General features: G+C 36.0%; 1 protein-coding gene across 1 annotated transcript; it reads left to right on the plus strand.

Annotated features, from left to right (window-relative positions):
- The first annotated feature begins 2,442 nt into the window (after positions 1-2,442).
- Positions 2,443-4,385, plus strand: LOC132155690 (forkhead box protein L1-like). The gene has a single exon (XM_059564410.1). The coding sequence runs from the start codon at positions 3,000-3,002 to the stop codon at positions 4,161-4,163; it is 1,164 nt and encodes a 387-aa protein (XP_059420393.1). The 5' UTR covers positions 2,443-2,999; the 3' UTR covers positions 4,164-4,385.
- The last annotated feature ends 9,724 nt before the right edge of the window (positions 4,386-14,109 follow it).

Below are 14,109 nucleotides of genomic sequence, written 5' to 3' on the forward strand. Positions count from 1 at the left end.
ATTGATGAAAAGCCACCAGATGGCGGCCTCGAGTCACTGGCGAGTACTTTCATTACAGTGCAGGTGATAATACAGAGACAATGTGGTGAATGCATCTGTCTGTTTATTATTTAATCTAAAAAACATGCCATAAAATGCTGAAATGCTGTCTATTAGGCTCTCATTTAATTTACATTTGTTTGTGTCTTCTGTTAGGCCTACAACATTTAGTTTTATTTGTCACATGCTCATCCGGTACAAATGAAAAGTTTTTGTGTATGCATGAATCCTTGAGTGATAGTTGCCTATACAGAAGAATAGAATAGAATAGAATGGCACCAGTGTTCAAAAGCCGAAGAGTCATTTAATAATATTTGAATGAAAATATATGTGTAGCCTATACTGTACTGTACATATACGATACGTTTATAGTTCCTCTTGAACCGTGACTTGGTCATAAGCCAGTCTATGTGTGGTCTGTGCATGTTCTTTAAAAGATTGTGTCTATAACAGTCTGTTGTTTGTTATATGAAACATGCTTTTGTGTGTCTGAGCAAACTTCATTTAACCCTGTATTGTCCCATTGGGCTTTTTTCCGTAATTAAGTAGCTTTGGATAAAAATGCCTGGTAAACAACAACTATCCAAATAGAATGAAATATATATATTTTTCGGAAAACACTTTTAAAGGGCTTGCATTATAATCACATTTGACACAAATTGATTGAAAAGACTGAATGAGACAATGTGAATGATTTGCAAAGCTCTGTGAATAATTTGACTTTCTCTGCACCAATAGCTCAGATCAAAACTCCAATTACATTGTTTGTGGAAAAATTGTTGGCCTTGATTTTATTTATTGTGTTTGGTAACAAACCTTGCCAGTCTGTTTCACATGGTTTTTTGCTTGTTTTTATCCTTCAGATGGGAACATGATGAATAAAACAAAGAGTAAGGAATTTTAACACATGTTCCTAACGGTTAAAAATAACAGAAAAATCTGTGTCTGCTTGTACAAACAATCTTAAACCACATTTCTCTCCTTGTTTTGAGTTCTGAAGACAGATTCAATGATGAAAATTGCATGTTGAACGAAGACAACTGAAATAAAATGTTAATTGTTTTAAGAGCTATCAATAATCAAGGAACATATAGTATATGGAAAACAAAGGCAATTCATATACTGTTAACTCAAACACAAAAAGGCAATTGTTTTCAGTTATAAAGCTGAATAAAACAATATGGGAAGGTTAGGCAAACTCAAAGAAAATGGCAACACATCTGTGGGATTAAACAATCTCTGTCGGTTGAAACCATTATTATAGAGGCAAGTTGGATTTTTTTCTGGATTTTTAGTCTAAAACTTTTTGAATCACCATTATCAGAGGGATAGTACAAACTCAGGAAAAACTTTTAAGTTTATTCACAGAAACCACCAAATGCGTAATGTAATCACAGGCCAGCTGTGTGCACTTGTAAAGTTGTTATAATCCCTCTCTGTCCTATAAACAGGAAAATACATAATATAAAGCATCATGCGTGCATCCACAAATAATATAGTTTATCCTAACTTCCTGCCAAGTTTTCCTTTTTTGGATATCACTGTTCTTTCATCTATTGTTAGCAAACTGATGACATTTTTATGTGATAGAATAAAGAAGCTGTAGAAATGCTCTTATACTAGCAGGTGTGGTTTCCGAAACCTAATTGTAAAAAATTCAGTCATATTACAAGCATTATGTGATGCCATTTTTAGGTCATTAAATTCTCTAATATTAATACAACATAAAAGCTTTTTAGTTTGTTATTGTATAATGCATTGATAACCGCACAGTTGACACTATGTCTTAAAATTCAAACACTTTCAGAAAAGGTACACTTTTGTACTTTATTTATCCCTAAAGGATATATATTAGTATCCTAAAGTTACACATTACTACCTAAATGGTATATTTTAGCACTTAAAAGCTGCAATTTAGTACCTTTTGAAAGGGTACCGTCCCAGTGACAGCTATTGTGACTTTTTATGAGAGTGAAATAGACACAAAACATGACTGGGGAAGATACACAATGCTAAAATAATAAACAACAATATAAAACACTCCAGTGCACTGAGGAAAAACTTCTAAGATAAAATCGAACTAAATAAGATGATTTGTGTAGTGAATTCTGATACCATTTTTTACCAAAAGTAAGGCAATTGTTATTTTTTATTTACAGAAATATTAACAATTTAACTATACGCCCTGTAAATTATAACATGTAAATTATAAAATAATTCATATTTTTCACGTTTACAATGTATTTATATACAAATATGGTAAATCGAGTTTTAACTGCAACATTTTAACATTGTTCTTCAATAAAAAAAAACCCATTGTATTAGAAACAAAATATCACTGTGTAATTACAGATACATCTGACGCAATAATGTCAAATTAGGCTAAATGGATTTGGTAAATAAATGTCAACTGTGGTGTCCACAATCTGAGTTATAAAAAGAAACGAAGTTATTTTCCTTTACATAGCCTGCTTTGTATTCCTTTCTAGCAATCCAAAGCAACTCCCAGAAAGAGCTCTGTCATGTTTGCTTGTTCGCTCTGTGCGAGCAACTTTCAGCGTTAAGGGTGGACGTGATATTTCAAACATCAGATCAGTGCGTTTATGTATTGGGTGCCCGGAAATTTTTCCAAATAAACACAGCTTGATTCGACTTGGGTGGGCAGACTTATCAACAGACTAATTCTATAAACAAATGAAGGAATAACCGAGCACACCATTGGCTGGTAGGCAGGGAACACGCGGGGAGAGAGAGGGAGAGACTCGAGGCTTTCGGCAATGAAAATGTAATTAATGTGGGTGGGCTGAGGGAACACAACGGGTGTTTATCATAGACAATTTATTTTCCAGCGCTAAGTCAACATAAAACAGCAAAACGGACAACAATTATTTAACATTTTAGACTCATGAAGCGGACACACCGGTGGCGATCTCCCCAGACTGAAACTGTCCTCCGAAGTCATGAGTTTATACCACAGCCCTGTGCCACAGTCCGGCGTGGCTGCCTCGGCTCTCACTTTATCGAATTCCTCCCTAATCTATGTTTACGGCGGTGAAGTTGGAGGCATCATTCCCGCTTTGGGATTCGCGTCAAGCCGGCAGGAGCCTCCTCAGAAACCTCCTTACAGCTACATCGCGCTCATCGCAATGGCAATCAAGAACGCGCCGGACAAGCGCGCGACTTTGAGCGGGATCTATCAGTTCATCATGGACCGCTTCCCCTATTATCATGACAACAAGCAGGGCTGGCAGAACTCGATCCGCCACAACCTTTCGCTGAACGACTGCTTCATCAAAGTGCCCAGAGAAAAAGGACGACCGGGGAAGGGCAGCTACTGGACGCTGGACACCAAATGCCTGGACATGTTCGAGAACGGAAACTACCGGCGACGGAAGAGAAAGTGCAGGACTCAGGAAACAGGAGAGATTAGATTTGGACATAAGAGAACCCGAGCGACGACCCTGAACTCCAAACTTCATCAAAGCGCCCATTTGGAGAAAGAGTCACCGCTTAAGGACTCAGAAACAAACAAGCGGCAACACGAAAAACATCCTGAAAGAGATCTAAACATCCATGAGAAGTTTAACGGCACCCAACAACAATATAGCGAGGCTAATGTGGCCACACACGCCTCTGACTCCACGAAAGACTGGTGTTTAGCACCCTCGACCACAGCGGGCTCTAACCCAAGATGCCCGAGGCCAGATCAGGCCAGCACAGTGTCTCTAAACAATCTAAACGGCACAAACACTGCGCTTTTAAACGCGCGAGAGGCGCCGGTATCCGTGAGTGACATTGGAAGCGCGCAAACCGGAGACGCCAAATCCAAAGAAACGAATGCTCAGACACACCCTCGAAAAACAACAGACAAATCGAAGGAGTTTAGCATCGACAGTATTCTGTCAAAAAAGGAGAACCAGTCCCAAAGAAGGTGCGGCGTTGCTGGAGGAGCGCAGGTCGCGTGTTTGGAGTCGCGCAGTTACGCGCTCACGTCGTCGCTGATCACACACGCGCACCCACAGCTGTACCCGCGCGGATTCCCGCTCTGTTCCTACCTGTCTCTCGCCTGTCCAGACAAAATACTGAACTTCAGAGAGAAAACAGATGAGAAATTATTCTTTTGACGAATCCCAGTCCGTAGCAAAGCAATTCAATCAGCTAATAATTGTTAATTGCAAACTAAAACAGATCTATACTTAAAAAGATCTATCAAGCGGTCAGGCTAAATCTATTATTATTATTATTATTTCTATTGTTATTATTGTTGTCGTTGTGGAATTCAACATGGGTGGCCACTCTAAAGAACACTAATAACATTAGTTAATTCTAATGATGTTTATTCTATGATCAAGAACGCACTCTTCATATTTGATAAAGATAAACGATAATGTTTAAATGAACAAGGTTTCTCTCAGATATTTGGCAAATTGCATTGTGCTGTTCTTGTCCTCTCCTCTACAACTACAGATACATAAAAACTCAAACCTGATTTACTGCTTAATTATTCATTTGTGGAAAGAAAAGGAAAGTAACTAGTTTGTAGCTACCTTGGAATTTCAATTTGTATTGAGATTTGTGTTAAAAAAAAACAGAAATCAATTCTGTAAATAAACAATGAGATTGAGTAAAACCTTGATGAAATAAACATCAATTTCCCAAAGAACCTTATATATATATATATATATATATATATATATATATATATATATATATATATTGACTCCAACTGAAACTGAAACCCCAAAGAAACCCATTTTTATGGAGGGGAAATTTATATCTGTAAGAGGAACTTACAATTGTGCTTTCTTAAATATGTTCTAGCTAATAAAGTGCTTTTTTGGGCAAGTATTTATAGCTATTCATAAAAATGAATGAAATAGATGTATTTTTTCTATATAGCCAAGTTAGCTATAATTTGTCGCTACTGCTAGGACTATACATGATCCTCAACTGTGAAACTAGTCTACCACATGTATTTCTTGCCACCATATATAGCCATAAGTAGTTTTTGAACTGAAAGGTCTAAGCCTCACTAAGTGCAAATCAGGAATGCTTGTGGAAATAAATAAGCTTCCCCACATTCAGGCAGATGAACTCACATTCACAAGCATTTCCTGTGTAGGATTCTTTTGGTCAGAAGTGTAAATAGAGCGCCATCCATCTGAAGGTTTGTAGAGAGAAAGAGACTACATCTCTCAATCTGCTGCCTCCATCTGTCCTCCTCTTCACAGATGGGCTCCTTAGATGGAGCAGTCTGCAGGACTCTGCTGGACCACAGAACCTGAATTAGCCATGATCATTATGAAATACTGCTATCAAAGTGATAAAAGTGATCTTTAAGATTATAAAAAGAATTTATTGATGGCATCATAGGATACTGGATGAATTACATGACTTTAAGTACTGATATAGTTTTATTGCATTAAGTATTGCAAATAAGTGGTGCAGGTTGTTTAATGTTTTATTTTGCTATTTTATTTTTCTTACAGTAAACACTATTAATGCATACAAAAATATATAATTGTCTCTTTATATTGCCAAAGATAATTGTGCCCTCTAGTGTTATAATGTGGATGCAAAATTTGCCAATCATCTGCGGTGAATGGGTGCCGTCAGAATAAGAGCTGGTAAAAACATCACAATAATCCACAAGTAATGTAAGTAATCCATAAACTGCGTGTCTGTAATAAACAAATCTATCATAAAGATGTTTAAAACTCTGAACCTTTGTTTCCTAAAATATGACACCTCAATCCATAATATTACTTTTTACAGTAAAAAAAAGTTGTCTTATTTGAATCAGGATATGCACCGATCAAGTACAGTTTACAAGCAAAAACAGACCAAAACAGGTCTAAACTAAATGGGTTTTGATGTGAGCAGACAACAAGGAGATAGACTTTTTTCAACGGAGGCAAGCATTAATATGAATTATGGATTATTATAAATAATAGACTGGTGTTTTGTGGATTACTTCCTTTTATTAGCTGTTTGGACTCTCATTCTGGTGGCACCCATTCCCTGCAGACAATCCATTGGTGAGCAAGCAATTTAATATGGAGTACATTTTCAGCAAATTGTCTTTTTTTGGGTTAACTTTTCCTTTAACAGACCAGTCTATGTTTTATCAATACATTTTCATTTCAATTTCTGCAAAGATCCAGTTATGTGATACAGATTGACTGCTAAATGTCTAACTGCTGGATATCTGGCTAGTAAGATTGTTTGGGAACCACAAGAACAGTATTGCAGAAGGCAAACGTTGCCTCAACAGCTTGAAGCTGATGGACCACAGAGCTGGATGTGAATTTCAATGACCTTATTCTCAGTTTGTTCTGTCATTCTTGAGTATCATATTAAAATAAACATGAGAAGAAAGATTGTCTTCCTAAGTGTTTAAAGTGTAAAGATTTCACACCAGAGAGCAGAACACCACCTCATTTTCATTTATTTTAACTGGAAATAGAGCAGTTTCTTTGGCCATAACCACAAGTGCTCTAATGTGAGAAGTGCCAAATCAAAGCACACTGACTATAAAGCAGAATTTGATAAACACCAGTGGCCTAATTAAAAAAAAAAAACATATTTCTGCTACACAAACAAACATATTGTTTGGCTGACTTAAAGCAATTAGTCACTTCTTTTCTTTTTGTTTAAATGACAAAATCCAACATTGATTCAGATCCACAAACAGTTGTTTCAGACCACAAACCAGTAAAGTAAAATGCTTCTGACACACTGCCTTGCAATGATTTCAAACAAATTAAAGGGATCATTTGATGAAATCAGTACCTTTCAGTCTGATATATTTCCAGTTTGATACTTTTAAAAATAGTATTAAAAGTTATAAGTATATTCTATGTACATTTTTATGATTTTAAACATTATATCAGCCAAATTATGTATTTAAATGTTTTTTATTTTTTATTATTATTATTGTGCCATTTCATTAATAGTAGTAATAGTGGTTGATTACTGTAAAATGTAGTAGGTGTAACAAGATTTCGTTAAATATGATAAAGTGATATATAGATAAATCTTCCTTTCTTTCTTCTTACACATATATTTTTCATAAAAATGTTCATAATTTTTACTTAATATATTTGAAACGTTAAGGTTATTACAAAAAACCAATTACCATGAATGCAGTCCTGAAGAGGTCAATGAGCCATGGTTCAAAGCTTGGATCTCATTTAACTGACAAGGCCTGATAGATCAGACAGGGGTCAAATCAAGAAAGTGAGAAAAGAAGAAGCCCTACAGCAGAAGCGTCATCACCCTTGTTTCATGCGCATTCACGTCTCCAGGCAGCATTAAATCATACCGTTTCAAACAACATCAAAAGAGTTTTAATCTGTGTGTTTATTATAGATTTTCACTCCTAGCGTAAACCAAACTCAGTTGTCCAAATACCCTCTCAACGCCAAGTAAGGGGTGGGGCGCTGATGAAGATTGATGGTCTCTCTAGGAGGAACATTAGCTGCTAATCAAGTTATGTTTCCTGGTGCTCCGTTTTATACATTGCTATTTGCATGCAAAGAGCACAGGATCCATGTTTGCTATCAGGCCTGCTTACAAAACACACTCACACATCAAAGTCAGTGCTGCCCATCCAGATAGCAATGTTAGGAGACACCTTCATGCATTAATTCATCTCCGTAATATGAAAAACAGACACTTTCACCACTAACAACCAAGTTTCTCACCACTGCACAGTTTAGTTAAGTCAAATTATATTTATATACCAAATTTAAAAGCAATTTAATAATAATAATAATAATTGAAAATAATAATAAAGATAAATTATTATAAATAAATAATGTAGATAAGACTTTATGAATAAAAATAAAAACAGTAAAATGAGAGGAAAACAGCAACAAAAAACTACTGGTCTAAATATTGAGTTTAGGGTCTAAAGATTTGTACTGTAGGGTTTTCACAGTTTTGTCCTGTTAAAAAAACAGCCATTTTGCTCCCTATGAACTGTCTTAGAACAAACACTCTTTTTTTATCATAATGTAAATGTTTGACACTTATTTTAGGAATCTGAGGTTTATTTGACTTTCATGCCCTCATTTGGCCCTTTAAAAGCTGGGATTCAGCAGAGCAGTTCACTAAATGCATGCCTGGTGAGACAAACTGCAGTTGATGCATGTGTGATCCTCAAATCAACCAAATTTGCAAATGACACAGTCACGAAAAACACATATGGACACCTCTGCTCTTGAGTCAAATGTAAAATTTGCTCTTTGATTTGGAATGACGTCATGAAGTATTCGCTGATGATTGTGTTTACATATCTTTTCAGATGCCTGACTGAGAAGCTGTAATTAGAGGTTAGCACAATAAATATCTCTCTCACCCGCACATATGGCCGCACACAGTAATTGACATGATTACACATGTGATTCATACCGTGAAAATAAAATTTTTGGGGGAATAACATAGAGCCATTTAGAAACAAACTTTCAAGTGTTGTTCTATGCGCCAAACTAAATATTACACATATAACCACCATCTCAGTGGATTATGCACCAGCTGGCTTGGACATGGTCATTTTCCTCCAGTTTAAATCACACAAACCAAGGAATTTAAATTGACCGACAGCTGCTGAATTAACACTTTTTATCTTGATTTTGCAATAGCCCACCCTTGTCCTTGCGCATTCCCATCTTTAAAGCTAAACTAAATCAGTAACATACACATTATTGATGACCAAAAGTTCAACTACAGTCTTTCTTGTGTTTCCTTGTTTAAGGACACCTGCATTTTTTTAAACTAAATGAGTGAATTTTCTGTTGATTTCAAACAATTCATTATTTATTGCTTTGGCAAGAGACGCTCTCTTACTATGCCAACCTATTGTTAGGACACTGAATATTTAATACCAGTTATACAGTTTTTCTCACAGCATGCATTTTTGCTTATTTTATTGTGAATATTTACATAGCTCCCTGAAATACTCAATTCTGACCGATCAATTGCGCAACTACTTGTCTGATATTCGCCATCGTCCATATATAAGTCAGCTCAACCGGTGTTACTTTCAAGTCGATCTTATCACATTTCCTACAGTTGCAACTGTTACTACTGTGTGTCTCACTTATCGTAATTTTTGTAGTGAAAATAATCCGAGAACTTCACTGTTGCAATGTTTGTTTTGTTGCAAGGCCAATCGTTTTGTGTGTTGTAATGGACATTTTTTTTTTTTTTTTTTTTTTTATGAAACGTAAAGTGAATACAAAAGTAAGATTATAAAATTATTATTAAATTTAATATCCACTTTATTCTTTTGGTAAGTAGACATGTAAAAAGTTGGATAATGCGCAGTCGGCCTTGTTTCTAAAATTATTAAGCTACTTGTGTGAAAATTCTGAAATTTGTCTTAATTTTTTTTTGCTCAGATTGTTATTTTTATAATGAAATTTGCATGAATTAAATTAGAAAATGCTACTCATATTTTGACTAGTGGTCTCAGCTCAGCCGTTTAGACCCCTAACACATCTTCGTTGCCTGGGGTATTTTCTATCCCCTAACCCTACAGCTGACCTTAGCCTTCAAATAAAACATTTTTAGATTTTCTAAAAACTTGTCCCCACAAAGTCAAAAATTACTAACCAATGTAGAGAAGACCAGAGACACACACACACACACACACACACACACACACACACACACACACACACACACACACACACACACACACACACACACACACACACACACACACACACACACACACACTTAACTATATCAAATGGTGAAGGTACACCCCAGTATGAATAAAGAAGAACATAAAATAATATTTAAAAGTTGTAATTGCCATATACAGTAATCAGTTTGTAAAATTTAAAATATAAATTGGAAAATATATATAAATAATTTTGTAATGTGTCTTCGTAAAGTCATAATTTTGTTATTATAACATAATATTATTTTTAACTGCTTGCTATTTGCAATGGTTACTGTTAACTATATTTGAGTGTGTATTTTGGTAAATTGAATTAAAACCAGACTAATAATAATAATAATAAAACTAAACATCCTTATAATTATTAATTTTAACACAGAACCCACAACAATGAAAAACAAAAACATTCAAAAATTGTCCGTTTTAAATACATATATAATAACAAATGAGATTTCAATGATATACAATCAAAACAACTAAAAGAGATGTGATGCTTCAACTTATTATTACATATACAACACAATTAAATGAGGATATTATGTTTTATGTATTACATCATGTATCATTGACCACTGTGTAGCTCTTAGAAAGCAGACCTTGGAGACAAAAGACATTACATCTGCCATACTGACTACTAGTGGGATTATCATGAAGACATGTGTTTCTCACACTTCTTATAGTGAGGAAACTTTCTGAGCTACATAGGCCATCCTGAAAACAATCGTTTCAAGTTCTAAGAGCCAGATGTGCCGGCCAAATGTCGTCTGAATGAAAGTGTGCATGTCTACACATACCTTTACAGTTGTGTGTGTACGTGTCTATGAAGGCTCCCAAGACCCATTAGTGTGTGCTTGTGGCCCCTGTCACAGACCACCCGGCTGTCTGGTTCACACTTAGCCTACGGGGAGAAACCGGACTCCAGTTTAGCCTCCCATAGAGGGCTTGAAAAGTGCACTGGCCTCAGAGGTCCACTCCAACTGACCGACTACAGCAAACTATCTGTACCCGGCCAGCCAAACATCACACAGACACACTAACAGTGTGTTACAGCAATGGGGTTCAAACGGAGAAGCTCTTTATGAATGCAAAAGAGGATGTATATGTGTGTTTATGAGATTCTGTGTTTGAAAATGTATAGACAGAGATATTATGGATAAACACCAGTCTTACTGTCACTAATCTGAATATTGACATATTTCTATGGAGGTTACAGCCCTGGTGGTACATTTAGTCTGTGGTTGAAAATTACGATTTCTCAAAAGGGAATATACAACCCCCAAAGGCCTGTTAGCACCAAGAATGATAACTAAAAAACTATCATGGTAACTATATTAGTGTTTACACCAATGCTCAATAATATTGTTCACTACAAGCTCATGCTGCTTTAATAAAGGGTTAGTTCACCCAATAATCAAAATTATGCCATTAATGACTCACCCTCATGTCGTTCCAAATCCGTAAGACCTCCGTTTATCTTTGGAACACAGTTTAAGATATTTTAGATTTAATCCGAGAGCTCTCAGTCCCTCCATTGAAGCTGTGTGTACGGTATACTGTCCATGTCCCGAAAGGTAAGAAAAACATCATCAAAGTAGTCCATGTGACATCAGAGGGTCAGTTAGAATTTTTTGAAGCATCGAAAATACATTTTGGTCCAAAAATAGCAAAAACTATGACTTAGAGTTCAAAACTCTGCAGTTTAGTGATATCCAGTTTGCGAACGAATCATTCGATGTAGCTGGATCTTTTTGAACCAGTTCACCAAATCGTACTGAATCGTTTTAAACGGTTCACGTCTCCAATATGCATTAATCCACAAATGACTTAAGCTGTTAACTTTTTTAATGTGGCTGACACTCTCTCTGAGTTCAAACAAACCAATATCCCGAAGTAATTCATTTACTCAAACAGTACACTGACTGAACTGCTGTGAAGAGAGAACTGAAGATGAACACCGAGCCGAGCCAGATAACGAACAAAAGACTGACTCGTTCTCGAGTCAAGAACCGTTTCTGTCAGACGCGTCCAATTTGAGAACCGAGGAGCTGATGATACTGCGCATGCGTGATTCAGCGTGAAGCAGATTGACACACAGCGCGTCTGAACCGAACTGATTCTTTTGGTGATTGATTCTGAACTGATTCTGTGCTAATGTTATGAGCGCAGGTTAACCGAAAGCTTGAATCAAGGGCAATCATCGCCAATGATGCCATTACGTAGAGAGCAAAAGAACCGGTGAACCGTTTTCTTGAACCGGTTTATTGAATCGAACTGTCCGAAAGAACTACTGGTGATCCGAAAACTGATGCAACCGGTTCTTGACTCGTAAACGAGTCAATGTTTCGTTCATTATCTGGCTCGGCTCGGTGTTCATCTTCAGTTCTCTCTCACAGCAGTTCAATCAGTGTACTGTTTGAGTACATGAATTACTCCGGGATATTGGTTTGTTTGAACTCAGAGGGAGTGTCAGCCACATTAAAAAAGTTAACACCTTAAGTCATTTGTGGATTAATGCGTATTGGAGACGCGAACCGTTTCAAACGATTCACTTTGACTTGGTGAACTGGTTCAAAAAGATCCAGTTACATCAAATGATTCGTTCGCGAACCGGATATCACACACTGCTTTGTTTTGAACTCTCTCACAACAGACACGGAAGAGAAGACAATGCTGAATAAAGTTGTAGTTTTTGCTATTTTTGGACCAAAATGTATTTTCGATGCTTCAAAAAATTCTAATTGACCCTCTGATGTCACATGGACTACTTTGATGATGTTTTTCTTACATTTCTGGACATGGACAGTATACCGTAGACACATTTTCAATGGAGGGACTGAGAGCTCTCAGACTAAATCTAAAATATCTTAAACTGTTTTCCGTCTCACTGGTTTGGAACGACATGAGGGTGAGTTATTAATGACATAATTTTGATTATTGGGTGAACTAACCCTTTAAGACTTCCATTACTTAAATGAACGTCAATGTTTTTACCATTTACCACTTGGAAAAATAATTCTGAAAGTGATTCCAATAATATTATTCCTTCATCGTGTGTCGTTATTGTTATAGCTGTGGTGTGGACTTTCACTATTTATGTTTATAGTTATTGTCCTTGGTGTGAATGAGTCCCCACAAAAATGAAAATTCAATCGAAACCTGTATTGCTTTCTTTCTTTTAAGAAGATATTCTGCAAAATATTTTGTTTTTCTTCTTCGGGGGGAACCCAAACTGTCTGCTTGCAAAACTTTTGCGGGTAACAGAATAATGATATTGGAGAAAAACATTTTTCAGTAATTTCCACAAGCAAATGCAAAAGATTTTCCAGCAAAGTTATTTTGATGGAGCACAAAATTTTGGTGAGTGAATGTCAAAGCTTTGAAATATAATTAATGAAGTTTCATATTCTCCCATCTTTTTTACACACCATGTCCCCTTAGAGGCTGTGTATAAATTATATATATACCATTTCTTGAGAACTACACATAGACAGAATGAAAGAGAGAAGATAAGAAAAATTAGTCCAAGAAAGATCAAAAAGAAAGAAAGAAAGAAAGAAAGAAAGAAAGAAAAGTGTAGAGGATGTGATCAATCACTAACTGTTCAAGATAAGGAGTGTTTGGCCATTGTTTGATGGGGTCTGGTATTAATTAGCAGTAGTAGAGCTCTCATTGTGTGACACCAGTGCTCGGCCCTTCACAGCTCATTACTGTGTGTCCAATCAGTGTGACTGCTGTTTATTTATCCACACAGCCAGCCTTGGCAGCCATTTGGCAGTTTTCTTCACTGGAGAGCCTTAAACACTCCCACATTGAGCTGAATCTGCACAGACATATTCAACAATATATTATCAGGCAGAGACCACCATCTTATAATCATCTCTTAATGTTTACTCAATTGTTTTCAACATTGATAATAATAATAAATGTTTCTTGATCACCAAATCACCATTTTAGAATGTTTTCTAAAGGATCTGACACTAAAGACTGGAGGAATTGCCCCAGAAAATTGCAATAATATGTTCACAATATCACTGCTTTAACTGTATTTTTAATCAAATAAACACAGCCTCTATGACCATAAGAAACCTATAGGTTTTTCTGGTTAAAGATGCATTCACACTCCATAGCTGAATATACAGTACAATGAGGACTTAAAAGATTAAAATGCAACAGGTAAAGAGAATTATGTTTGGATTTTTATTTGATCTTATTTTATTTTATTATAAACACTTCACACATTAGAGACAGGTCAACACCTCTCTTGTTGGTTTCAAGGTACGTTTCCAATAGGAAATTCAGGGCACTTGGGAAAATACAATGCGGACCACTGAGCTTACTATGAACATAAATTTACATAGACAGCACAATATTAACATAAT

The sequence above is a fragment of the Carassius carassius genome, chromosome 13 (assembly GCF_963082965.1).
Source record: "Carassius carassius chromosome 13, fCarCar2.1, whole genome shotgun sequence".
Lineage (NCBI taxonomy): Eukaryota > Metazoa > Chordata > Actinopteri > Cypriniformes > Cyprinidae > Carassius > Carassius carassius.